This window comes from Macaca mulatta, chromosome 12, assembly GCF_049350105.2.
Source record: "Macaca mulatta isolate MMU2019108-1 chromosome 12, T2T-MMU8v2.0, whole genome shotgun sequence".
In the NCBI taxonomy this organism is placed as follows: Eukaryota; Metazoa; Chordata; class Mammalia; order Primates; family Cercopithecidae; genus Macaca; species Macaca mulatta.
In genome coordinates, this window is record NC_133417.1 from 57,600,974 (window position 1) to 57,628,440 (window position 27,467).

General features: G+C 38.7%; 1 protein-coding gene across 15 annotated transcripts in view; it reads right to left on the bottom strand.

Annotated features, from left to right (window-relative positions):
- Positions 1-27,467, bottom strand: part of PRPF40A (pre-mRNA processing factor 40 homolog A) — a 64,450-nt gene that overhangs the window by 34,312 nt on the left and 2,671 nt on the right. For 8 of the 15 annotated variants that reach the window (XM_028830710.2, XM_028830709.2, XM_015110126.3 and 5 more), the window contains exons 3-5: positions 5,431-5,511; positions 3,950-3,980; positions 1,892-1,908 (exon numbers count right to left, since the gene is read on the bottom strand). In XM_028830710.2, coding sequence (XP_028686543.2) covers positions 1,892-1,908; positions 3,950-3,980; positions 5,431-5,511 — 129 coding nt within the window. Of the gene's footprint in view, positions 1-1,891; positions 1,909-3,949; positions 3,981-5,430; positions 5,512-27,254; positions 27,335-27,467 lie in introns of all 15 variants that reach the window. The other 7 variants (XM_028830715.2, XM_028830713.2, XM_077957001.1 and 4 more) reach the window with 1 other exon arrangement.

Below are 27,467 nucleotides of genomic sequence, written 5' to 3' on the forward strand. Positions count from 1 at the left end.
AATTCAAATGAGTGATACTGGCTATTGCTGCTAGAGATTCTTGAAGAAAAAGACATGGTACTACACCATTAGTAGATATGTCTTTTTATATTCTTGAAAAACAACATGACTAGTTACACACGATCCGTCCCGAATATGTTATTCCTGGAATCTTTCTTAGGTGTAAAAAAAAAAAATTGTTCATAATTGGGAGGGGATCCTAGATGTAAATAGAATTTCCATTAATAAGTGAATGGTTTAATGTGTCTCTATGCCAAAGAATACTTTATAAAGTCATTTAAAAAATTACACCTACATTAAGGAACTTACACAGATTTTCACAAAAAACTTTTAAACAAGAAAAAGTGTATTTAACAAATAACTTAAGCACATATAACGTGAACCAATTATGTAAAATGTGTATGTATTTGTCTATGCTTAAGTAACACACAAAAAGATCTTCAGCTAAGGTATTAATGGTGGTGGTTCCCTCATGGTCCAAAAATTAAGGATGAATTTTACTTCCTTTTTAACTTATGTCTGCTTTGTTTTCCTCCCAATGAGCCTGCATTATTTAAATAAGAAAAAAAAAAAACCATTAAGTTATCCTTTTTCAAAAATAAAAGCAGGTACTTATAGTAGAATAATACCAAATGGGCTGGGCGTAGTGGCTCATGCCTGAAATCCCAGCACTTTGGGAGGTCGAGGTGGCGGATCACTTGAGGACAGGAGTTCAAGACCATCCTGGGCAACATGGTGAAACCCCATCTCTACAAAATACAAAAATTAGCCGGACATGGTGGCACATGCCTGTTGTCCCAGCTACTCAAGAGGCTGAGGCAGGAGAATCGCTTGAACCCGGGAGGTGGAGGTTGCAGTTAGCCAAGATTGAGCCACTGCACTCCAGCCTGGGCAACAGAGTGAGACTCTGTCTCAGAAAAACAAACAAACAAAAAAAACCCAAAGGGATATTTTGCAACCATTCAACTTTTAAGGCAAAAGACACAAGAATGTTTTTAAAGCATTTAAATAAAATTCTTAATTTAAAATCTTCTCTCCAAATGCGAAAAACATTTGCAATCAATTCTGTTAACTGTAACAGTAGCATAGCAGCTACCTCTCAGGAACATTATGATTAAATGAGATTATAAACAAAACTCTTCCTTTCATTGATCTTTAAGGAATAGCAAAATAGCAAAAATGTTTTTAAATTAAGGTACATAAATTTTCCTATCCATATATATATACATTAAAAAAATAAAATTATCGCCTAACATCTCTCGGGCACTGTGGCTCACGCCTGTAATCCCAGCACTTTGGGAAGCTAAGGCAGTCAGATCACTTGAGGCCAGGAGTTCAAGATCAGCCGGGCCAACATGGCAAAACCCCGCCTCTACTAAAAATACAAAAATTAGTCAGGGATGCTGGCAGGTGCCTGTAGGCCCAGCTACTCAGGAGGCTGAGACATGAAAATCACTTGAACCCAGGAGGCGGAGACTGCAGCGAGCTAAGATCGCACCACTGCACTCCAGTCTTAGTGACAGAGCGAGACTCTGTCTCAAAAAAAAAAAAAAAAAAAAGATTATCTCCTAATGTAATGCTTAATTTGTAATTACTAGGTTAAGTACTGTGCACCTACAAGTTCCGCTTCCCTTCTAAATGTGATGGGAAGAATTTAAATCCTTTTAAAAGTTGATACGTATGATTCTCATCTCTCATTAAGCCCCACCGAAACTAGATTTTAAAATAAATAAATTTTTCAATCCTTATCATAGAAAAAAAGGGAAAAGGGAAAACTATGGATTAATGCAAAGACTTAGCAGATAATCCTTAGAGCAGAAAAAAGAATAATTGTAAAGTAGGTTAAAGTATACTAAAATTAAAATATTACAAACGTTTAAAGAGTACTTACTGCACCAGATGCTGTACCTAAAAAATAAAAAACAGGCAAAGTATTTACACCATGATAAATCATGCTCTCCTTCATAAGTTTTAATATTTATTCATATATTCATAGTACTTATTCCTCCTCATCCTCAAGATTTTGAGACTATCTCATATGAACTATGTGCTAGCTATCTTTCCCACAAAATAAACATCTATAGTGCAAAACATTCTCAGAGTTTGAACTTTCAATCTACAAACTCACTTGGAGGCAGTCTGAGAAGTATTCAACATTGCCTTTTATTTCTCCTTTCCTTACTATAATAGGTGACTATGTTTCTTATTCCTCTTTCTCTACTAAGTATATTACCAAAGCACAATAATGCCTCTACCACTGATTCTACAGCTTTAGATTCCTGATAACTTTATCTGAATTCCAGATTTCTGCTGTACAACACAACAGCGATCAGACACCAGACATCCCTTTAAATTAAAATTTAAGATTAAATAAAATTTAGAAAATTCAGTTCCTCAGTTGCACCAGCCACATTTCAAATACACAATAATTACATGTGTCTAGTGGCTACTGTATTAAGCAGTACAGATTACAGAACATTTCCATCACTGCAGAAAGTTCTATTGGATGTTACTGTCCTCTATACTACTACAGAAAACTCCTTAAGAGATTTTGAAATGCATGTTAGTCACAAAACTCCTAATAATAATCTTAAACTTTAGAAACTAGTAATTTAAACATGTAAATAAAATAAAGACGGAGATTGTATGTAAAACAAAACAAAACTAAGTTTGTATATACTGAGTACACTCAAAAGAAGCTAGTATAGAAAATCACTGTAGAGCCAAAGCATTTTAAAAGTAACTAAAAACAAAAATTATGTAATTTTCCAGGATTACTGAGGGTAACAGTACCCAGCTCTAGATATCTAAATAAAAGAAAATAATTGTATTAGGTATTTCAGAACATTTTAGTTTAAATAATGAAATCTGTGAAACATCTTCAAAAAATCAATTAAGTCCCATTTGAACCCAGAGAAAAGCACACAGTACATTTTCAACACCTTTCAACCAATACTGTTTATAACAGAACACAATCTTGTCATAATCGTGGGATGAAGTTCGGCATCTGGAATATTAATTTATGTGGACAGCTATGTATTCATGATACTGGAGGCATTATTAATATATATTAAAATCTTATGAGTCAAAATGGCCAGTTATTGGGAACTGATATTTACTCCAATGGCTATCAATACAAGGGCCAAGGAGATGACAGAAAACTAACTCTGAAGTAGTCTAGAATGCCAAGGAGAGCTCATACTACAGAATGGAGTCACTACGTCATTCTAATGCTTGCTGAGTACAAATATGAACTCAACCAGAGTTCATTTAACATATACTCTCCGAGCACTTACTGTGTTGACAGGACTACTGTTAAGTATTGAATAGTCAGATCATCCAACTTTTCAAAATAAATTCAAACTCAAAATCTGCAGACTACAAATGTTAGCAATAATTACAAAATTGAAGAACATTGTGTGGGCCAAATAATATCTGCAGACCTAATTGGGTCCAGAACTCCTGACCTAAAACTGTAAAAATTTCCTAAGAATTCAATTATCGCCGGGCGCGGTGGCTCACGCCTGTAATCCCAGCACTTTGGGAGACCGAAGTGGGCGGATCACAAGGTCAGGAGTTCGAGACCAGTCTTGCCAATATGATGAAACCCAGTCTCTACCAAAATACAAACATTAGCCAGACGTGCACCTGTAGTCCCAGTTACTTGAGAGGCTAAGGCAGGAGAATCGCTTGAACCCAGGAGGCGGAGGCTGCAGTGAGCCGAGATTGCCACTTACTCCAGCCTGGGTGACAGAGCGAGACTCCATCTCAAAACAACAACAACAAAAAGACTTCAATTGTCAACGCTATCCCAGTTTCCTATTGCGGAAAAAAGAAAAAGGAGGTTATATAAAGTCCAAGAGATCCTGCTTTTTTTACTCCTCATTATAATAGGGCTGCTACTGTCCAAATGAGGTCTAACACATACCACCATACATAGTATACATACCTGCTGCTACATCCATACTATTTACTCCTGGCTGTAAGAAGAAAAATGAAATTAGTGTTATTCATCTCTTTTAAAGTGTATTTTATATAAGTTCCTCATAAAGCATAGTGAAATCAGTACCTGCTATGTATAATCCTCAAGCCTGTGACTCAAAGATTCTTAGCGAAACTTTTAGTGGTCTCAGTTCCCCGAGCTTGCTATAAATTGTAAAGGAGATAAGCAAACTGAGGCTACGGGAGTAGTTTAAATGTTATATGGTCACCAAGTATACACAAGGTCCTCAACGCTTTACCCACAATTCTGGAAACCAAAACCCTCTGAAAACCAACTTTTTTCAAGTATGGTACCAAAACTCACTACAGTGGCAAAACCTGCCCTAAATGAACATGAAACTCCACAAACTTCATTTATCCCACTTCAGTTTAGTTTAGCTGCAAAAATACTAACATTATTAAGTTAGACGGCATTGCCCTGGACCTCGCAGGAAATGTTTACATATTATATGCAATGTGTTACTTTCCAGTATTATAAAGAATTTTTGAAATATATCTCGTCTTAGGATTTTGGGAAAGACATTGCAAACTTACCACCTCAAGGGAGTATGTCACATCTGTTCATTACAACCACATAAAGAATAAAGAAGTTAAACTTGAATTTCGTAATAATTTATATTACTATACTACCCGATAGAGGTGGTAAGGCTGTTTAATAGATTTTCTAATTAATTTGCCACAGCTGAAGTCTCAGAATGTGGATTTCCAATTAAATCTTGATTTCTAAATCTAGTATTAAATCATATTATACCAACTTTTAATTAGCACTCAGTGAAGTAAATGTTTACCCTTTAAAACTTACATGTTATCAGACCAATAAAATGTTTCTGGCTCACATTGTATACTTTTCAGTATTCTGGTCTTAATACAGAATTAACCTAATAATTAAGAATGTACATATAATATCAATATAGGAAAAAATCTAAATGCCTATCATTGAAGTTACAGAAACTAAATCCAGGACAAGCACAGTGGCTCATGCCTGTCATCCCTGTGGGAGGCCAAGGCAGGAGGATAATTTGAGCTCAGGAGTTTGAGACCAGCTTGGGCAACACAGGGAGACCTCATCTCTATAAAAAAAATTTAAAATTAGCTCGGCGTGGTGGCACGTGCCTGTGGTCTCAGCTACTCAGAAGGCTGAGGTTGGAGGATTGCTTGAGCCCGGAAGGTTGAGGCTGTAGTGAGCTGTTATCATGTCACTCACTGCACTCCAGACTGGTTGACAGAGCAAGACTCTGTCTCAAAAATACAAAGAAAAGAAAAGAAACTGAAAGTCCACAGTAATTCTCGTATTTTATTACAGTACTACACAGGCACTTCAACGGCTAACATGATTGCCTATCAAGTATATAGGTATTATTATTCCATATATAAAAGCAATCAATCAAAACATTACTTCACAGAAAATAGTTATTTTCACATGATTACCGGTAAGGCAGGCTGCATGGAAGCCTGAGACATATGAGACATCATCATTCCAGGCATTACTGACGACATCATTCCAGGCATCTAAAATAAAAGTAAAAAAGGTTACTATAAAACCAAAGCACTTAATATGACTTCAAGAATCCCATAACTTAAGATTAAAAACCACTAAACACTATACCATGTGAATAGTATGCTTAGTAAGTGCTTGTTGAATGAATGAAGTACTTTATCAATAATCTATTTTAATACTTATGTCACAGTTTTTATATATACGGTCAAAATTATTTTAACAAGTAAATTTAATAAGTTTGGACTATTACGTTATTTCTAGCCTGAATTTAAAAAAACATTAATTTCCTTTTAGTTGTAACACAACAGTCATATTTTTCTCACTTCTTTGGAGCAAGAGAATTTAACATAAAATTTTTTCAGTATTTTTCACCTTTGATTTTTAATACATGTACTGAATAAATTTTATAATGTGGCACATTTCAAAATCCTAGATCAAAGGTGCTAATATCCAAACAATGACCTAAAAAAATACATTTAAAAAAACCCTTTTTAAATCACAAGTCATCTATCCCCTCTCATGTACAGAAAACTTAAGGCACATACATAAATATCTGAAGATATTAGTTTGGGAGCTCAATTTAGTTTATCAACAACTACCATTCAAATCTATGAATCAATTCTATTAAGTCTGAATATAAATCCTGAAGATTAACACAAGTTTCTGAAGAATTTGACCCAATGCTCCTCTGTATTAGTATAATCCCACATCACAATTTTGATTTTAATGACCATTAAAAAGATCTAAGGAAATTCAGAAGGGGACAAAAATTACATACAATAATCACAGGTACTGGAACAAGGTAACCAGTTATTAAACAATTTCAAAGTAAATGAACATTTTGAGAAATAGGAACAACAGAAAATAAGCATATGGTCAGCAGGAACATACAGATTCAAGCCTTCTAAAGTTATGTAAGAACATTCACACACTGAATTGTATTCCTTGTGAAAGTGACCCATGGAGCTAAATGAGGCTAAGGTACCTATTAAAATAAAGTAGCATGGAGTTAACGGGTTAAAAACAACCAATAAACTGTCTAAACATCATTAAACAAAACTTTTTGACAAAAATTGTGACTATAAGAATGTGGTGGCTGACTTGGAATATGATCCAAATAGTACGTATTTTTTTTAAGGTACAGAATTTGAAAACCGAAGCACTGGCAAGCCTCCATCATCCAGACTGAGAATCAGAAAAATAATTTACAAGGTAAGGAGAAAAAACACAACAATCAAATTAGAAAGAACTATAACTAGGCTTACTCCCAGCCCATACATCTCCAGCCAATAGATATACCCTCGTAATTTTGCTTTAGGCCAATGTAAAATACGCTGAATCAGGTAACTGGTTGCATTGGAAAACAACCAAAATACATGACAGGCAACATAGAAACAGCCTGCTACTTTAAGTAACCTATATATAAAATCAAAAGCTAGTAACATAACCAACACTAGAATTCTAAGCTAAATTGACAGATCAAGGCCTGAAAACTTAAGAGAAAAACCAATCAAAGTAACTTCTCCTAAGAATTAAAGGTATTTTTTTTTAAGTAGAGTAAAATCTGCATAAAGCAACAGAACATTCTCTCGCTGGGCACGGTGGCTCACTCCTGTAATCCCAGCACTTTGGGAGGCCAATGCAGGCGGAACACGATGTCAGGAGACCAAGATCTTCCTGGCTACCGTGAAACCCCATCTCTACTAAAAATACAAAAAATTAGCCAGGCATGGTGGCACGTGCCTGTAGTCCCAGCTACTTGGGAGGCTGAGGATGAGAGGTGGAGGCTGCAGTGAGCTGAGATGGCGCCACTGCACTCCAGCCTGGGCAACAGAGAGAGACTCCGTCTCAAAAAAAGAACATTCTCTCATGGCAGTAGCAGACTGTACAAATAAATGTAATTTCAAATTGAAATATCCTGACTTTATCACACATATAAAGATAAAATCTTACTTAAAAACAAAGCCACATAAAAACCAATATATAAGAGTTTAGTAGACCAGGCCAATGAGACTTACAGCAGGCAGTATTTGAAAATCACTAAAGAACATACAGAGTTTGACATAGTTCTCTCTTTAATTGACCTTCTTCCCATACCTAAAATGTTTAAACACCTCAGAAATGTTCTTTTAGAATGGAAATCATGGTATTTATTATAGAATGAGATTTAATGTCAAAAAGCTACATTCTCCCTTCGTATCTCCGTAAATTCTGGGGGTGAAGACTAGTTAATCTTGTTTTACCTGACAATCTGCAAGTCCTAAATTACATACAACTGAATATCCTGAAAGTAAATCAATCATTAATGTAATTTAAACCAAAACTGTGATGTCAACATAAAACCAAAGAACAAAACAATAAACATGCAAAATACTGTATTCTGTAGGAAAAACTACTGTAAGAATTTAAGAAATTTAGAGTTCCTTTAGAGGACTGAGAATCCCTAAGTCTGTTTTTCCAAGTCTAAAAAATCTACTTTGTGGCGATGTTATGATTCTCATTCTCTACTAATTCTAGGATATACATAACATAGAGATACTTTTTATAATCTCTTTCTTTGAAGCTAAATCTTTTAAAGAAATTGTGTTGATTTATGCCAGTCACTTTGGCAGCACCATCAATCTGAGACCATTAAAAGTTTCTAAGCTATCTATTAACACTTACTGTTAATGGGAATACAAGATGCAAACTTAGGAGAATTGGCTATGGCTCAAATCCTCAAAAGTGATTTTTTTCTCCCTCATCCCAATAATAAAAGAGTTAAAACATTCAAATGTCTTTGCTCTCTCCTCTGTCACGGTAGGTATACTTCTTCTTTCCACGAAGAGGTGTCTCAACGTTATCTGTTGAGTGTTTCAGATTTTCCATTTAGATTTTTTTTTCTTTTCACTCTTAAGGGCACATAAAACACAGTCATGTGTCATTTAATGACCGTATGTTCTGAGAGTTGTGTCATCAGGAGATATCATCATTGTGTATCATAGAATGCACTTACACAAACCTGGATGGTTATAGTCTACTACACATCTAGGCTATTATGGTATACACAGCCTATTGCTCCTAGGCTAGAAACTCTTATAACATGTTACTGTACTGAATACTGTAGGCAACTGTAACACAATGCTAAGTATTTGTATATCTAAACATAGAGGTAGTATATGATTTAACAGGACCACCATTGTGTATGTAGTCTGTCATTTACCAATATGTCACTATGTGGCCCACAAATCTAATACTGTGTCTCAACATTTAAGTTCAATGAAAATGGGATGTTGCGTCAAAATAATAAAGGGGAAAAATTCTTAACTTAGTTGCTACAATAACGCCACAACGAATTCCATGAGCCACACCATTCTTAAGGCTACAAAGTGGTAGTTCATATTTACTTAATCTGAAGCATACTATAAAATCAAAACCATGTACTGCTTTGCAAATTCCCATTTAAACTACTTTGGTAAATATGTAAAAGTGCTATAATTCAAAATTTTTAGTTGTATGAGACATAAATTTCCTAAAATGTTAAACATCTGAATATTATGAACAATTTGGCACCTTTAACAAACGTAGCTGATATATTTTATACAATTCATGAGTGGCCAACCATATGTATATTTACACTATGTAAATCATTTCTATTTCCTATTCTTTTAATAAGTATAAAACTAATTATCAAGATGTTCTCAGAAGAATCATCAGTTTGAGGAAAATAAAAAATACATGAACAAAACACTAGGGAGCGCCACACATCCTGTTCAGTCATTCTTAGCATCCCAGAAAGTTTCTAATGTTAGATATAAACAAACATATTTCATTTATCACTCTACATATTTTAAAAAATGAAAATAAAAAGCGGTAGTAATGAAAGCAATATCAATGCTACGGTGAGTGAATTTTACAAAGTGTAAATTCAATTGGTCCAATTTTACCATGACATGAAAAGAAAGCACTTTAAAAGTGAAGAACTTCACATGGGGACTTCACAAGTTCTTTCCTTCATAGTTATTTCTAAAGTTTTTCCTGCTGGAAAGAAATGACAAACAATTGGACCTATCTTTTGTCTAGTATTACAAAAAAAAAAAAAAAATCACCTGAAAAAAATATTAACTCCTAAATCTGGTGGTTTTTTAAAAACCATTCTTGCTGCAAACCTGTAGCAGCAAATTCATAACCTAAATAAGTTTCATGTCTGCCTTTTTACTTGGGGTTCTTCTTAAGTGTGCTAAAGTAAAATTCCATAAGGTAAGTACAACCTATAAAGGCGGTTTTAATATTTTAGAACAACTATCTCATATACCACTAAATTATTTTATGAATATACAAATAAATGCCAAAAATCTTGAATAAATGCAAACTGAATCTTTATTTTTTTTATTTATTTTTTTTTTTTTGAGACGGAGTCTCGCTCTGTCACCCAGGCTGGAGTGCAGTGGCCGGATCTCAGCTCACTGCAAGCTCCGCCTCCCGGGTTCACGCCATTCTCCTGCCTCAGCCTCCCGAGTAGCTGGGACTACAGGCGAGTAGCTGGGACTACAGGCGCCTGCCACCTTGCCCGGCTAAGTTTTTGTATTTTTAGTAGAGACGGGGTTTCACTGTGTTACCCAGGATGGTCTCGATCTCCTGACCTCGTGATCCGCCCGTCTCGGCCTCCCAAAGTGCTGGGATTACAGGCTTGAGCCACCGCGCCCGGCCCCAAACTGAATCTTTAAATAGAACTAAACGTTCATTCAATTGGAGATAAATGGAAATATCTATGTTTAAAGCATACCCTTAGCAACCAAAAGTAAACTGGTGGCTTTTTTTGTGGAAATCATTTAACCTACTTCCTCTTCATCTAAAGCAAGCCTGTTCAATCTGTGGGCCATGGGCCACATGTGGCCCAGGACAGCTTTGAATGTGTCAACACAAATTTGTAAGCTTTCTTAAAACATTCAGATTTTTTTGGCTTTTGTTTTTAAGCTCATCAGCTACTGTTAATGTTATTTTTTTTTATGAGTGGCCCAGGGGAGCCAAAAGACTGGATACCCCTGATCCAGAGCAACATAAATTCAAAACATCATTTTTTGATAAGAAATATTTAGATAAATAAAGGGTAGGCAATATTTGTACAAATTGTTATCATGCAGAATAGAACTTTACCATGTAACAAGACAAGTGCCAGTATTCAAAATTTGCGAAACTCTCTCAACCTACAGAATTTAGAACTGCTGAAGTATAGCAACCCCTTCAGGGTCTAAGCAAATTAACCCAATTATATAGTCTTATACTGATATATACAGATAATGCAGTCTGAAGTCAGACTGACAGAATTCCTATCCCATTTAACTTGGGCTAATTTATTTGACCTCTCTGGACCACAAACTCTTCATCAATGAGAAAAAACATTAACTGTCTGATAGGATTATTATAGAGAACAAATGTGATAATACAGATACGGCACTTAGAAACAGGCTTAATAAATAATAATAGGTATTACCAATGGTCTCCATTTAATCAAGGTATATCTTATGTCACCCCTTCCTTCATCTATTCTTTATCTAGCTCTCAAGTACTTCAGTTCTTTTAAGTTATCTAGGGAAAATATTGTAAAACCACAGTAATATTCAATAGGAACCAATACACATTAATAAGAAGTCAATCTCAGATTAAGATCATGCTTAGTGCTGGCTCTGCAATGTCACTGAGTAACTCACTAAATTCTCTGGGCCTTACTATTCCCATTTGTAAACTGGACATCCAATCCATCTAGCCAATCTACTTTTCAATCAGGAAGATCAAATTCAATAGGCTATAATCTCTCCAAGCTTATATAAGCATGGTGACAGAATTCTTGACACAAATTCTGTGACACAATTTAGAAATAGCGCTAAATGACAACGAACTGACACTTTTTTAAAAAAGCTCTAATCATAACTGGGGATACACAAAAATTGCATTGCCTCAACTAAGTCATATAGAATTAATGACTTTAAAACTTACTCTAAAAAGTCATCAAAGCCTTCTTTTAGACAAAAGTATACAAGGACATAAGACCATTATTACCCCCTGCCCCAAGTCTTTCAAGCTAGACTCAGCAGTATATCAAGCTAAATCTTTATACTTCATTTCAGTATAAGTAAGGGTCTAATTTTCTTTTTTTTTTTTTTTTTTTGAGAGGGAGTCTCGCTCTGTCACCCGAGCTGGAGTGCAGTGGTCGGATCTCAGCTCACTGCAAGCTCCGCCTCCCGGGTTCACGTCATTCTCCTGCCTCAGCCTCCTGAGTAGCTGGGACTACAGGCGCCCGCCACCTCGCCCAGCTAGTTTTTTGTATTTTTTAGTAGAGACGGGGTTTCACCGTGTTAGCCAGGATGGTCTCGATCTCCTGACCTCGTGATCCGCCCGTCTTGGCCTCCCAAAGTGCTGGGATTACAGGCTTGAGCCACCGCGCCCGGCCGTAAGGGTCTAATTTTCTATACCTAACAAATACATGAACATAAATACACGATGACTTAGATTACTGAAAAATCATCTTTCAAAGAATTAACAACTTTCTTGATTCCACATGGCCAAATGGGTGTTTGCAAACAAGAACTTAATGCTCATTCATTTATCAAAAGCTAGTTTTAAAAGTCTTGGCCTAAATCTAAGATCAAGACCTAATGATAAGGATCCCATTCACAACGTAATGTGATTTTGTTTAAAAAGATCAAAGCTGGCCAGGCGCAGTGGCTCACGCCTGTAATCCCAGCACTTTGGGAGGCCAAGGGGGGTGGGTCATGAGGTCAACAAATCAAGACCGTCCTGGCCAACATGGTGAAACCCCATCTCTACAAAAATACAAAAAATCAGCCAGGCGTGGTGACACACACCTGTAGTCCCAGCTACTCCAGAGGCTGAGGCAAAGGAATTGCTTGAACTCGGGAGATGGAGGCTGCAGTGAGCTGAGATCGCACCACTGCATTCCAGCCTGGCGACAGAGCAAGACTCTGTCTCAAAAAAAAAAAAAAAGCAATCAAAGTCTAAGATAAATACAAGAATTTCATTAAATAACAAAAAACAAAGCCTAAGACAAAGCAAACTGAATTTCAACTCAAGACAGTCTTCACTAGTCCTTCATGACTAACAGAACCATTCAGACTGGGAGAAGATACAGATTTCCACTTTGAGTTCACTAAGAAAGAAAGAAGCAGAAGTGGATTTCCTTTTAAATCCACCAGTGCAAAATATCATGACAGAGATGATAAATTCTTCTTCAAAAGGTTTTAATTCCCAGTTCCTCAAGTTCTTTGTTTCTCTAGTTTCTATAGTTATCCGTGCTATAACTAACCCTTCCTGCCCTTGCAGCACCCTGACATGCCCTGACAAGTCTAGACATGCCTTACTCCATAACAGATAGCCTTCCCCTTCCCGCCTAGATATCTGTGTTCAATTACAAACATTAGCCAATCGAGTCAGTTTAGATTGTGCTGTCCAACCCTAGCAAATAGGGGAAAGACACAACAGTAGGGACCAGCTGTGTAATGAATAAGAACCTCTTCCCCTCCCTTGTCCGGTGTGCTCTTGCCATTGCTCTATCCGCAAGACGCACCCTTCTACAGAAGTAAATTGCCTTGCTGAGAAAACCTTTGCCTGAGTATATTTTCACTTTGCAACACCAAGCATTTACTTCCAACAATTTGGGGGCCCACCCAGGATTCCCATTCTCCTTCGGTGAACAGGTCTCTGGTCACTTCTCATGGGGAGGCGCGACCCACTGCCTCGTTGAAGTGGCCTCAGTGTAGAGACTGGAACCCACCGACAAATACACCCAGACTCTCAACAACAGGGAAAGATACAGGCCAGCAGCTTGGGGAAAGGATTCTCACATACCGCGACAACCAGGTAACTCTGTACACAGACCAAGGTAAGAAACGTTGCAGGGGTGACAAAGTATTTCCTTGGTGGTCGGGATATTCTGGAGGATGAAAGTGTGTGTGAATGATCACAAGCACTACTGCTTTCAGTGCTGCTTGTGTGAATGGTACTAAGCACTACTGCTGTGCAGAGTGAGGGGGTCCTATCTGTAGTTCTGTGGTCACTTCATACAGCTTAGGGCAGATCCTGCTGTGGGGCTCATACCGGCACGCCAATGCCAAGAGGGGCCTAAATTCGCATGAGGGAAGTGGCCAGAGTGGATGAAGCAAAAGAAGGGTGCAAGGAGCCTCCAGGAGGTGGGGCTAAAGGATAGGCAAGAAATCTCTAATACGAGGGACTGAGACTTAACAAGTCTCCAGAGAAGAATTTTCAGGCAAGAAGTCTCTAATACGAGGCATTGAGTCTAACTAGGACCTGACATGGGAAATACCCCAAGCAAGACAGAGTAAAAAGGATAAAGATGGCAGTAAAGATATTCCCGCCGATAGTCCCCTAGGTCTCATATTAAAATACTGGAAAGATAACGAGAAGACTAAACTTAAGAAACAGCAACAAATGATAAAATATTACTGTTTTATTTGGACTCGGGGACTCATCCTCAAACCCTCAATCTTCTGGCCACAGTTTGGGTCGAATGAGGGTGCGATGTGTCAGTTTTTGATTCAATATGTCAATGACAAAAGCCCAGTTTCTCAAGAGGAACTGGACTATGCTCTTTATTGGAGGCAGGTACCTGTCCTCCTTTTTCCCTTAGAGACAACTAGGAAAGAACCTGATCTAGCATCACAAAAGGAAAAATTAGATAAGTTAGTTCCAATGCTCAAAGACTCCAGCACATGGGATCCCCTAGACCATCCTCCCCGGCTCAGTGTTCCCAACCCCTCTCCTCAGGCAGCTGTTGCCACCCCAGGTCCCGCTCTAGATCTTTCACCTACTCACGTTACTCCTCCTCCTTACAATCCTGACTCTTAGAAATTATCATCCCAGGAGCCTGTCCCTTATTAGCCTAAGGACCCCTCCTTAAAGGGACTCCAACATGAAATAGAGCAATGTAAAAAGTATATCCAGAACTTCCCTTTCCCCTCTATAACTCAAGAGTCGGCCCCTGCTCTCTTTCCCTTAAAACTGATCAATTTTTAGGACCTCGGTTATACACTTGGGTACAGTTAATGTACATCTTGGACATCCTTCAGGAAAAGAAAGGAGTATGATTCGTAGGGCTGCTATGGTAATTTGGGAACGTGAGCGTCCTCCCAGTCAAAAAGTTCCTACCGTGGACCAGAAAACCCCGCCCAAGACCCCCAGTGGGACAATAAAAACCTGGCTCACTGGGAAAACATGCAGGACCTAAGGGAGATAATAATAAAAGGAATTCAGGTATCAGTACCCGAACCCAAAATCTCTCTAAAGCATTTGATATACAACAAAAAAAGGATGAAGGGCTTATGAGATTCCTAGATAGACTGAAAGAGCAAATGAGACAATACGCAGGCCTCAATTTAGAAGATCCCCTTGGGCAAAGAATATTAAAACTCCAATTTGTCACTAGAAGATGGCCAGACATCTCAAAAAAATTACAAAAGTACAAAACTGGGAAGACCATCCCCTAAGTGAACTTCTCAGGAAAGCTCAAAAGGTGTATGTGAGGACAGATGAAGAAAGGCAAAAACGAAAGACAAAACTTATATTATCCACCTTCCAACACATGACTCCAAACCCATATACTTCTAAACAGAGCTTCAAGGGGCCAGAACCCATAAAGGGTCCAAACTCTCCTTTAAAGAACCAAGGCTCTCATTTACCAGGCCCTCTAAAGAGTATGGGGGAGCAAAGTCAAAGAATCTCAGAACCGAGAGGGGGTAAGGGTAAGATAGGTGCTACAAACGTAGAACAGGCCACTTGAAGACAGACGTCCCAAATTTAAAAAGGAGAAAGAAGCCCTTCCACTCATGACTTTTGAGGAAGAATAGGGGGGTCAGGGGCTCTGTCTCTTTTATCTTGAGTCCCACCAGGAGCCCTTGATAAATTCAGAAGTGGGCCCTAAGCATGAGCTTATCACCTTTTTGGTCAATTCAGGGGCGGCTCGTGCCTGTTTGTTTCCCTCCATCTAATATTGCCTACTCTTTGGAGGAACTTTTCATCTCAGGTAAAAGGAGAAAGATTTAAAGAAAAATTTTAAAAAACACAGAGGTCAGATACCAGGATCGATCAGCTCATATTCAGTTTTTGTTAATCCTTGAGGCAGGGACTAACTTATTAGGGAGGGAGTTAATGTTGAAGTTAGGCATAGGCCTACAAGTCAGCCCAAGAGGATTCCTCACCTCATTAAACCTACTCATCACTGCAGATGAAAAATACATTAATCCTAATGCCTGGTCCAAAGAGGAGAACCCAGGGAAACTCCAAGTCTCTCCAATCCATATCAAGCTTAATGCCCCCCCTAAGGAGAAAACAATACCCCATTCCCATAGACTGCAGGATAGGGTTGAAACCTAAAATTAAAGGTCTTATTAAAGACAGGCTTTTTGAGCCCTGTACGTCCCCTTATAACACCCCAATATTGCCAGTCAAGAAATCAGACGGGTCATACCGGCTGGTACAGCACCTTAGAGCTATTAACCAAATAGTCCAAACTACCCACCCCGTTGTCCCCAATCCTTACACCATTCTCAGCAACATTCCATATAATCATCAATGGTTTACTGTAATAGATTTAAAAGATGCTTTCTGGGCATGTCCCCTGGCTGAAGATAGTCAAGATATATTTGCTTTTGAGTGGGAGGATCCCCATTCAGGGTGGAAACAACAGTATTGATGGACAGTCTTACCCTAAGGGTAGACAGACTCCTCTAACCTTTTTGGTCAAATTTTAGAACTATTATTATAAAAAGTTGTCATCCCAAAACAAATATGCCTACTCTAATATGTCAATGATATTCTTATATCTGGTGAGGATACAGAGAAAGTAACTGGCTTCTCTACGCATATTCTTAACCATCTGCAGTTTGAGGGGTTAGGAGTTTCAAAGGAAAAGTTTCAGTATGTGGAGCCTGAAGTTAAATATTTAGGCCACTTGATAAGTGCAGACTAAGGCCTGAAGGAGTTGAGAGAATTGTGTCCCTACCCTTGCCTCAAACTAAACAAGAACTCAAGAAATTTTTTTTTTTTTTTTTTTTTTTTTGAGACGGAGTCTCGCTCTGTCACCCAGGCTGGAGTGCAGTGGCCGGATCTCAGCTCACTGCAAGCTCCGCCTCCCGGGTTCACGCCATTCTCCTGCCTCAGCCTCCCGAGTAGCTGGGACTACAGGCGCCTGCCACCTCGCCCGGCTAAGTTTTTGTATTTTTAGTAGAGACGGGGTTTCACTGTGTTAGCCAGGATGGTCTCGATCTCCTGACCTCGTGATCCGCCCGTCTCAGCCTCCCAAAGTGCTGGGATTACAGGCTTGAGCCACCTCGCCCGGCCTAACTCAAGAAATTTTTAGGGTTAGCTGGATACTGCCACTTATAGATTGACTCATATGCACAGCAAACTTTCGTATCAAAAACTTGCCCAGGGGAAGCCTGACCATCTGTGGAATTCTAAGGAAGTTGATCAGGTCAAAGAGCTGAATGAAAGACTCATAACCACCCCTGTCTTAGCCTTACCTTCCCTGGAAAAGCTGTACCACATTTTGTGAACATGGATAATGGGGTAGCTTTGGGAGTGCTTACTCAAGAACACAGTGGCACTCAGCAGCCTGTGGCCTTGCTGTCAAAAGTCTTAGATCCAGTTACTTGTGGATGGCCTCAATACATCCAATCCATTATAGCTACCGCAGTATTGGTCCAAGAAACCAAAAACTTAACCTTTGGAGAAAAATTGACAGTAAGCACGCCCCACTAAAGTTAGAACTATCTTAAACCAGTAAGCAAGGAGGTAGCTTGCTGACTCAAGAATCTTAAAGTATAAGGTTATTCTGTTAAAAAAAAAAAGATGATTTAAAAGTAGCCACTGATAATTTGCTTAACCCAGCAGGTTTCCTAACAGGGGATCCAAATCTACAAAAAAAGCACACATGTTTAGATTTAATCGATTACCACACAAAGGTCTGACCAGACCTAGGAGAAGCTCCCTTCAGGACAGGACGACACTTATAAATGGTTCCTCCCAGGTGATTGAGGGAAAAAGACACAATGGGTATTCAGTAATTGATGAAAACAAACTCAAAGAGAGTCAAAAAAAATTGCCCAGTAATTGGTCTGCCCAAACTTGCAAGCTGTTTGCACTCAGCTAAGCCTTAAAGTACTTGAAGAACCATCTATATCGATTCTAAGTAGGCCTTTTTGAGTGGCTCATACATTTGGAAAAATTTGGACTGAACGAGGCCTCATTAACAGTAAAGGTCAAGACCTTGCTCATCAGGATCTATACCACCCAAGTATTGAATAACCTTCAGTTGTCAAAAGAAATAGCTATTGTCCACGTCCCCAGACACCAGAAAAGCCTTTCTTTTGAAAAGTTGAGGAAATAACCTAACAGATCAGATAGCCAAACAGGCTGCCGTTTCCTCTAAAATGCCTGTTTTTCACTTAACTCCTTCCCTTCCTTGTTCTAACGTGATCCCCATTTTTTCTTCTACTGAAAAAAAAAAAACCCTAATAAAAATAGGTGCTGAAGAGAATTCAGAAGGAAAATGGATGTTGCCAAACCACAGAGAAATGTCATCCAAACCCCTTATGAGGGAAATCTTATCCCAACTACATCAAGAGATCCACTGGGGTCAATTGAGGACGCAGTCCTCAAGAGTTTACGGATGCACAGAAATTTATACCCTGGCCAAACAGGTTACAGACAATTGCTTAGTTTGTAAGAAAACTAATAAACTATAAAAAGATTACCCCTTGTGGGAAGCGGTCCAGGCTTAAGGCCATTCCAAAGTATCCAGATTGATTACACTGAGATGCCTCAATAGGGCGTCTAAAATACATACTTGTGATAGATCACCCCACTCACTGGGTCGAAGCTATCCCCTTTTCAAATGCAATGGCCAATAATGTAGTTAAAGCCTTTATTAAAAATATAGTGCCCAGGTTTGGGTTAATAGAAAATACTGACTCAGACAGTGGAACCCATTTTAGCACATACATCATTAAAAAGCTATTCCAAACAATAGACATTAGATGGGAATGTCATACTCCTTGACACCCACCTTCATCATGGAAGGTATAAAGAATGAATCAAACTCTGAAGAACCACTTAACCAAGCTGGTCCTGGAGAATCGGTTACCACGGACCAAATGTCTTCCTGTTGCCCTGTTATGAATCCAAACTGCCCCTCGGAAAGATATTGGTCTTTCCCCTTATGAGATGCTCTATGGAATGCCTTATTTACACTCCATTGCTGACATTCCTACCTCTGAAACTAAAGACCAATTCCTTAAAAATTATATACTTGGTCTATCTTCTACTTTCTCTTCTCTTAAAACCAAAAGTCTCCTAGCACAGGCACTGCCCCCGGAGTTCCTAGTACATCAACATCAGCCTGGGGATCACATCCTCAACAAAAACTAGAAAGAGGAAAAGCTCAAACTGACCTGGAAAGGACCACACCTAGTGCACTTAACTACTGAAACCACAGTGCAGACAGCAAAAAAATGACGGACCCATCACACCCGAGTCAAAAAAGTGCCGCCCCCCCTCCAGAGTCATGGGCCATAGTCCCAGGGGAAAACCCTACCAAACTAAAGCTAAGGAAAATTTAACTCTCTTGCATCTATTCTATTACTCCTTCTTTCCTCTCTCTATTGCTGACCACCTCGTTATTAATATAACCGAGTCAATTTCGCCTCAAACTACTACATTTGATGCTTGTCTTGTTATACCCTGTGGAGACTTGTCAAGTCAAAGACAGCTCTCCACCCCAAAAAAGTACCTCTGTCCTTCCTGACTCTGCTCAGACTGGACATTAGTGAATCAGGATCATTTAGTCTGGAAAGGTTTCAATAAAGACTCCAATGTCAACTGGGAGTATTGTCCCCCACACCCTGCTAAGACAGCTTTTATTGCCACAGTTGTTCCAGTGTTCTGTAGACCACTAAAGAGCACGCACGGATGGACTGTCCCAACCAGTAGTTGTAATTTCCTAAAGCCATATATTCATTTTACTAAAGAAACAGCTTCCTCTAGCTGTGAGCTAAACCAGTACTATCCAATACAGGTTATTATCTCAAACCCTCAAAGTTCTTCCCCTTCCCTAAGCCGGTTCACTTCTTTAAGCCGGTTTTATGGTATGGGGGCTGAGGTGTCAGGAACAGAACCTATCAGATCCTTTGAAATATGCTTCATTGATCCCCTACCGCCTACACCCTTAAGCCTTCTTCCAAAACCTCACAACAAAACTATTGTTCCTCCTCCATCTAATGAAAAGACCAAGGTAGCTATTGTAGAAGTTAAAAACCTAAAACAAACTTTGACCCCTGAGACAGGATATCAAGGTGCGAATGCCTGGTTGGAATGGATCAAATATTCTGTCCACACTTTAAACAAAAGCAATTGTTATACTTGTTCACAAGGCAGACCAGAGGTCCAGATTGTCCCCTTTTCACTAGGATGGTCCTTCAGTTGACCAGGGATGCACTGTATGGTAGCTCTTTTCCAGGATTCCACAGCTTGGGGTAACAAGTCGCGTCAAGCTCTCTCTCTGCTATATCCCGGAGTTCAACACCCTGTGGGTCAGCCCGAGGGCCATCCAGCTTCCATCTCCCGACACTAAGTTCACTTCCTGTCTCTCACGACAGGGAGGAAACTTAGCGTTCTGTTCCTTGGAGACCTAAAAGGATGCAGTGAACTTAAAATTTTCCAAGAGCTTACCAATCAGTCAGCCCTCATTCGCCCCTGAGTAGATGTATGGTGGTATTGCGGTGGACCTCTACTAGACACTCTGCCAAGTAACTGGAGCGGCACTTGTGCTCTAGTCCAGTTGGCTACCCCTTTTACCCTGGCATTTCATCCACCAGAAAAAGAAAAAACAACATCGTAAAGCAAGGGAAGCTCCTTATGGGTATTTCAACTCCTACATTTATTTAGATGCAACTGGAGTCCCACAAGGAGTACCAGAAAAATTTAAAATTCGAGATCAAAAGCCGAGGTGGGCGGATCACGAGGTCAGGAGATCGACACCATCCTGGCTAACACGGTGAAACCCCGTCTCTACTAAAAATACAAAAATATTAGCCGGGTGTGGTGGCGGGCGCCTGTAGTCCCAGCTACTCAGGAGGCTGAGGCAGGAGAATGGCGTGAACCCAGGAGGCAGAGCTTGCAGTGAGCCGAGATCGCGCCACGGCACTCCAGCCTGAGGGAAAGAGCAAGACTCCGTCTCAAAAAAAAAAACAAAAAAAACAAAAAAAAACTGGAGATCAAATAGCTGCAGGATTTGAGTCAATATTTTCGTGACAACTAATAAATATGTAGATTGGATAAATCACATTTATTATAATCACCAGCGGTTTATTAATTATACCAGGGATGCTGCCAGAGGGATAACAGAACAATTGGGGCCCACTAGCCAGATGGCCTGGGAAAACAAATGGCCCTAGATATGATATTAGTCAAAAAAGGGGGTGTTTGTGTTACGATTAAAACTCACTGTTGTACCTTTATTCCAAACAACACTGACCTCACTAGGAATGTAACAAGGGCCTTACAAGGACTTACTGCTTTATCCAATGAACTAACTAAAAATTCTGGAGTCGATAACCCTTTCTCAAGATGGCTAGAGAGGTGGTTCAGTAAATGAAAAAGAATCACAGCCTCGATCCTTACTTCGCTTACAGCCGCTATAGGTGTGCTCTTTCTTACAGGATGCTGTACTCGTAGTTTAGTGCAGACTTATAAAAACAGCTCTCACCAAAACCTTCCTGAGCTCTCCTCCACTTTATTCAGATAAACTCTTCCCTCTAGACACCCAAAAGAACAAGATATACTGAGACATTTTGAAGAGAAAAAAACTATAAAATCAAGAGGGTGAAACTGACAGAGATGATAAATTCCTCTTCAAAAGGTTTTAACTCCCAGTGTTTCTGGTTGTTTCTCTAGTTTCTATAGTTACCCCTACTGTAAACAACACTTCCTGCCCTTGCTGCACCCTGACAAGCCTAGACATGCTTTGTGCCATAATGGATAGCCTTCCCCTTCCCGCCTAGATAGCTGGGTTCAATTTCAAACATTAGCCAACTGGGTCAGTTTAGATTGTGCGGTCCAATCCTAGCCAGTAGGGGAAAGACACAACAGTGGGGACCAGCTGCGTCAGGAGTTAAGTATCCCTTCCCCTCCCTTGTCCATCTCAGGAAGGCTCTGTCTACAAGACGCACCCTTCTACAGAAGTAAATTGCCTTACTGAGAAAACTTTGGCCTGAGTGCTATTTTCACTTCGTAACACCGAACATTTACTTCCGACAATCACATCTTTAATAACTGCTAAGTACGACTAACTTGTTTAATAAGTGATATATAAAGTACGAGTACTTGACCAGACAACGAAAGAAAGCAAATACACGTTTAGTAGCCTTTATATAGAATGCTTGAGACCAGATTGTTTTGGATTTTTTCAGATTTGCAGATATTTGCCTTTTTACCTACTGGTTGAGCATCCCTAATTAAAAAATCCGTAATGTTCCAATGAGCATTTATTCTGAGTGTCATGTTGGCACTCAAAGTTTTAGATTTTGGAGCATTTCTGGTTTCCAGATTACAGATATTCAACCTGTATCAAATATTCATAGTCACTAGATTTCCAAACGTACAGAAATACCATAACAACCAAATCAGCAATTAGAAGACAAAAACGAGTTCAGAATGGCATCTCAGGAATGACCTCCTTGACAGCAGGGCATACATCACCTGTACACTAGGTACCACACCCAAGAGACTTAAATGTGTACTGACTAAAACAAAAACAAAGGTAAGGAAAAAAAATGAGAACGAAAGACTAATAATTTCTACAGGAATGTAATCTATTAATTCCTACTTATAAACCTTCACAACACAGACCTATTTCTCTAGGTTAAAAACAGGTTGGGCAAGGCAGCTCATGCCTGTAATCCCAGTACTTTAGGAGGCCAAGGCGGGAGGGTCACTTGAGACTTGGAGTTCAAGACCAGCCTGGCCAATAGGGCGAAACCCTGACTCTACTAAAAATACAAAACCTAGCTAGACATGGTGGCACGCACCTGTGATTCCTACTACTTGGAGAACCTGGGAGGATGAGGGTGCAATAAGTGGAGATTGCACCACTGCACTCCAGTCTGGGTGACAGACACAGTCTCAAAACAAACAAAAAAAACCCCCAAAATCCCTAGTACACTGCTATGGTTTACACACATGTACCGAATCTGTTTTTTTTTTTTTTTTTGAGACAGAGTTTTGCTATTGCTGCCTAGGCTGGAGTGCAATAGCGCGATCTCGGGTCACTGCAACCTCCGCCTTCCAGGTTCAAGCAATTCTGCTGCCTCAGCCTCTCAAGTAGCGGAGATTACAGGTGTGCGCCGCCACGTCCTGCTAATTTTTGTATTTTTAGTAGAGACGGGGTTTCACCATGTCATTCAGGCTGGTCTCGAACTCCTGACCTAACGTGATCCATCCACCTTGGGCTCCCAAAGTGCTGGGATTACAGGTGTGAGCCACTGTGCCCAGCTTCAAATCTTCAATATCTATTAATACTACTATTAGTTTTGTCATCAATATTCAACAAGCCTAATTTAAAAATCAAAGGTTAATCATTGATTTGTTCCCTCTTTTGATCCACTAATGAATACATTCATTGCACTCTACAAGCTGCTTCATTTATGTATATGTGTTACTACTAACTTATTTTAATGTTGCCTTTTTCTCCTAAAAAGCAAACTAAAAGAATAAAGGGCCCTAATTCAGCATTTCTCACAAAATGCTAATTTCATACAATGTGCTACATAAAGCAAAACAAACAGGTACCAGGGAGTCAGAGAAACTAGGGAAGGGGGTGTTGGGGGAGTTGGTCAAATAAAACAGAAATACTGAGTAAAAATTGTAAAAGCCTTCTGCAAGACTTCTCAGTATCTTAGTAAATATTATGCCTTCTGAATTTCAAAAGGGGACGGGGGGATGCAGGTCATTCTTTTCAACTGATGTGGTCCTCCTTAGATCTTTCCACACTTAGTTTGTGAATGGATGAGCTCATATCTAAATGAACTGCTCTCTAAATATAATGAAAATAAATGTATCTATAGTCTCACTAGTCAAAAATCTAACCATATTCAGTCAAGAATTTACACATATTAGGTCTGATTTAAGATATTTTTTAAAAGCACTTGCCTGAGTCATCCACATGTACCCAGATTCAAGAATTATGAGCAGATGACCTAAAAAACAAAAATTCTCTCTCTTTTTTGTCACTGGCTAATGCCCAATTCAATGGCATGGATCCTGTAGCTAATCAAAAGTAAGGGTAATTCAGAAGGAACAGCAACAAATAAATTTGTCAAATCAGTCAGGTAAGTCTAAGGTACCAATACACTGAATTTCTCTGCAAGGCCTATATTCTACTCTATCATTTTTCCTCTGCATTACTTACAATACCTTATACAATGTAAATGCTATATAGTTATTATACTATATTTTTAAAAATTTGTATTTTTTTGTTGTTGGTCTTTTAAAAGACTATTTTCCATTGCAGTTGCTTGAATCTCTGGATACAGAGGGTCGACTGTAAATGCAAGTATTTTAGTTTTATTCTCCAAACAAAAATTATTTATTTCATCTTATTTATCTTCCATTTTTGTCAATGAAAAAGTTAAGAGTAAAGAGGCAGACACTAAAAACAAGCATAAGTAGTAACAACATAAAGTCACAAGTAACCACTGGAAACAGTCACATTTAACACTAACTGACTAATGGGCTTATACTGCAGGAAAGAATACCTGTGTATTTGTTTCATTCATTCAACAAGTATTTTACTGAGCACCCATGATGTGCCAAGAACTGTGCTCAGCACCTATAGGCTTCTTAAAAAGTACAGAACGTAGCCCCTGCCCTCTAAGAGCTTACAATCTATTACTTGTTGGAAAATTAAAGCAAATAAGACACCATGAAACAAGTCAATAACTAAGTGCTAAAATAAATGAAACAGTAAGAGTTATGGGTAGATTACATATATTTTCTTTAATAATCTGAAGGGGAGGTATATGTTGGCAAAAGTTATTTTTGAGAAACTTTTGGAGAAGGCAGGATTTGAAATAGTACAACATAGGTAAGCAAAGTAAAGTTCATAGTGATACTGACCTGGGGGCAGGAGGGTAAGAACAGCCTAAGTTTGAAGTTCTGAACTAATATAATCACTCAAGACACTCTGCAAAGACCAGCCTAAGTTCAAATTAGGGAGTGTGAAGACATGCAGCCTTGAATCCTGCTTTGACATGTACTATGGGGAGGTTCTTTAAAGTTAAGCTGTGGAATTTAGATACTATGTTACAAGGCACTGAAAAGCACTGGAGATTCTAGGGCAAAGAGATCACACGCTAAAATCTAAAATTTGTGGGGGCAGGGGGGCATCCTTGAAGGAAGAAAACCAACTGAACTCGAAACCTGTTGAATAACCTAGGCATGGGAGAGTGACGACTTGGGCTCATGTGGTATCAGGAACAGAAATAAAATAAGATCTGTTAGAGCCAGCCTTACTCAATATAAGAACAAGAAAATCAAACTCATTTGTAAAAAGCAATTATTCATTTATCAGTTTACCGACCCAAGACCAAAAAAAAAAAAAAAAAAAGGTACTGAATAAATAGAATTAGGGAGGCAGTACTAAAGGAATTTTCTGTTCTTTTATTTCCATATCTTCCCATAAAATCTGATATCATCTACTCTTATCAAATGATCTGAACTGAATCATAGGCTGTTAGAGCTGAAAGGGACCTTAACTCAATTACTGTACTCTTCTCATTGATAGAGGAAAATGAAGACTCAAAATAGGGAGGAAAAAAAAGGGCCAGCTAGCAGGACTCTCTGGGGCAAAGGCATAATCATCTGTGATAAAGATGGCAGGACTTGCACGTCCTTTGTGTAGAAAAGACAAAAGAGTAAGACATGAAAACATTATTTACTGTGGACACTGAGGAAGAAGACAGCCTCAGACATAATTTTATTTTGATAGAAATCGCTACAGAAAATCTTTATTTTTTTGAGATAGGGTCTCACTTTGTCACCCAGGATGGAGTGTACGGTGCAATCTTGGCTCACTGCAGCCTCGACCTCCCAGGTTCAAGCAATCCTTCTGCCTCAGCCCCGCAAGTAGCTGGGACGACAGACGCACTCCACCACACCCAGCTAATTTTTTAATATTTTTTGTAGAGACGGGGTTTCACCATGTTGCCCAGGCTGGTCTCCAACTCCTGAGCTCAAGGGATGCACCTGCCTCCGTCTCCCAATGGGAAATTTTTGAGTACTGTCATTCAGCAGGGAAAATTCTTTATCTTTCTTTACTAACATGATGGTTTTTTTTTTAACCAGTGATCCCTCAAAGCATCTTAAATCACATATTATTTAAAGCTTTAAACAATCTGTAAGGTCTCTTTCAGCTATAAGATCCTATAACTCTAAAATTATGACTTTCCTATAAAGTTCTATAGAGTAAGAGGCAAATTTAATCTACAAGATAGAAAACTGAAATAAACCTGAAAGAATATTAAGCTCAATCTGATAATCATCAAATATTTATTACTACTAAGAGTCAGCCTAAATGCATGAGATGGAACTCTAGGTCATCTCATGAATAAGAAAAAAAAAATTTGAACACACTACTTCTTTAAGCTAAATAGCTTGATGCATTTGAGAAATTATGAACCCTGGCTTCCGTACATCATTAAGCTATCCAGTCTGCATATTATTTTACAAACAAGTTTTATAATTTCATGTCATATTGGTAACATTCCAAAGACCACAATTATTTGGCAAGTAAGACTGCCACCAATTTTAGTCTTTAGCTAGTCCCAGCATGAGATATTCATGAAAACCACTCAATACATGAAGGATTTCATAACCTTCAGTCCCAAAGTCTAAAGAATTTGTGAACTGACTTTTTAAAATTGCATGGCAGAACCCTCCCAACTGTCACAACTGTAAATGATACAGACAGACATCCTGCTTCATCTCAATTATCTTCTGACCACTTACTACTTCTGAGTACTTCTGAGAGTGGCAGAAGAAATAATGCAGGAAAAAGATCAATTGTGCTATTTATTATCACCTTTAATTTTTAAAGCAATGTTTACAGAGTTTCAAGTAAGATTTCCGATTTGAGAATTCAAATTATCCATGCTCTCCCAGTCCGTTTTAAAGCTAAAATAAGAATTTTTTTTCCCCAAGATTTGGGCCCCATATTTGTTAGCAAAAGGGAATTATATAAATCTTACAAAAACAGTGGAGATTCTTTTGGGACTTTCAGAGCATAACTCCTACTAAAACATTTATTAATTATACTAACAGGAGCCTTCAGAGGGAGAAGAATTCTAAACATCTAAATAATTAGGTCTACTTAAAGGCACATGGCGTATTATTAGCCTAGGAAAAAGTAGAAGGAGACAACACAAAAAAAATCAGTTATTTGAATGGATGTATACCAAGTAAACTTACTAGAAAGATGGTCACTGATATAGCTACAGAGAAAGGGCCATAAAGCAAACTGTGACCAGCTTATGTCAATGAGATACATGAAAGTACTTTTAAAAAATAAAATCTGCATTTTTTTTTTTTTTTTTTTTTTTACTAGAAATATGACTAGCTGGTATCTTGGTTTTGGTAGTGCAATAGCACCATTACAGCAAGGGTAAGCAGGTCAATCCCTTGCAAAACTTACCTTGATTGGCCCAATGGAAACAGAAGGCCCCAGAAAAGAGAGAAGCATCTGGCAGTAGCAAATTGTTTTATTTTATCTTTCTGTGGAAAGAAACTAATTTTAAATAAGAACCAGAGCATTTAAAGAATAAATATTTTTAAAGCTCATTATCTAGTTAGAGCAGCTCTACCAAGAAAACAAGAAGAGCTCCTTGCTGCTTAGAGATGGAAAGAA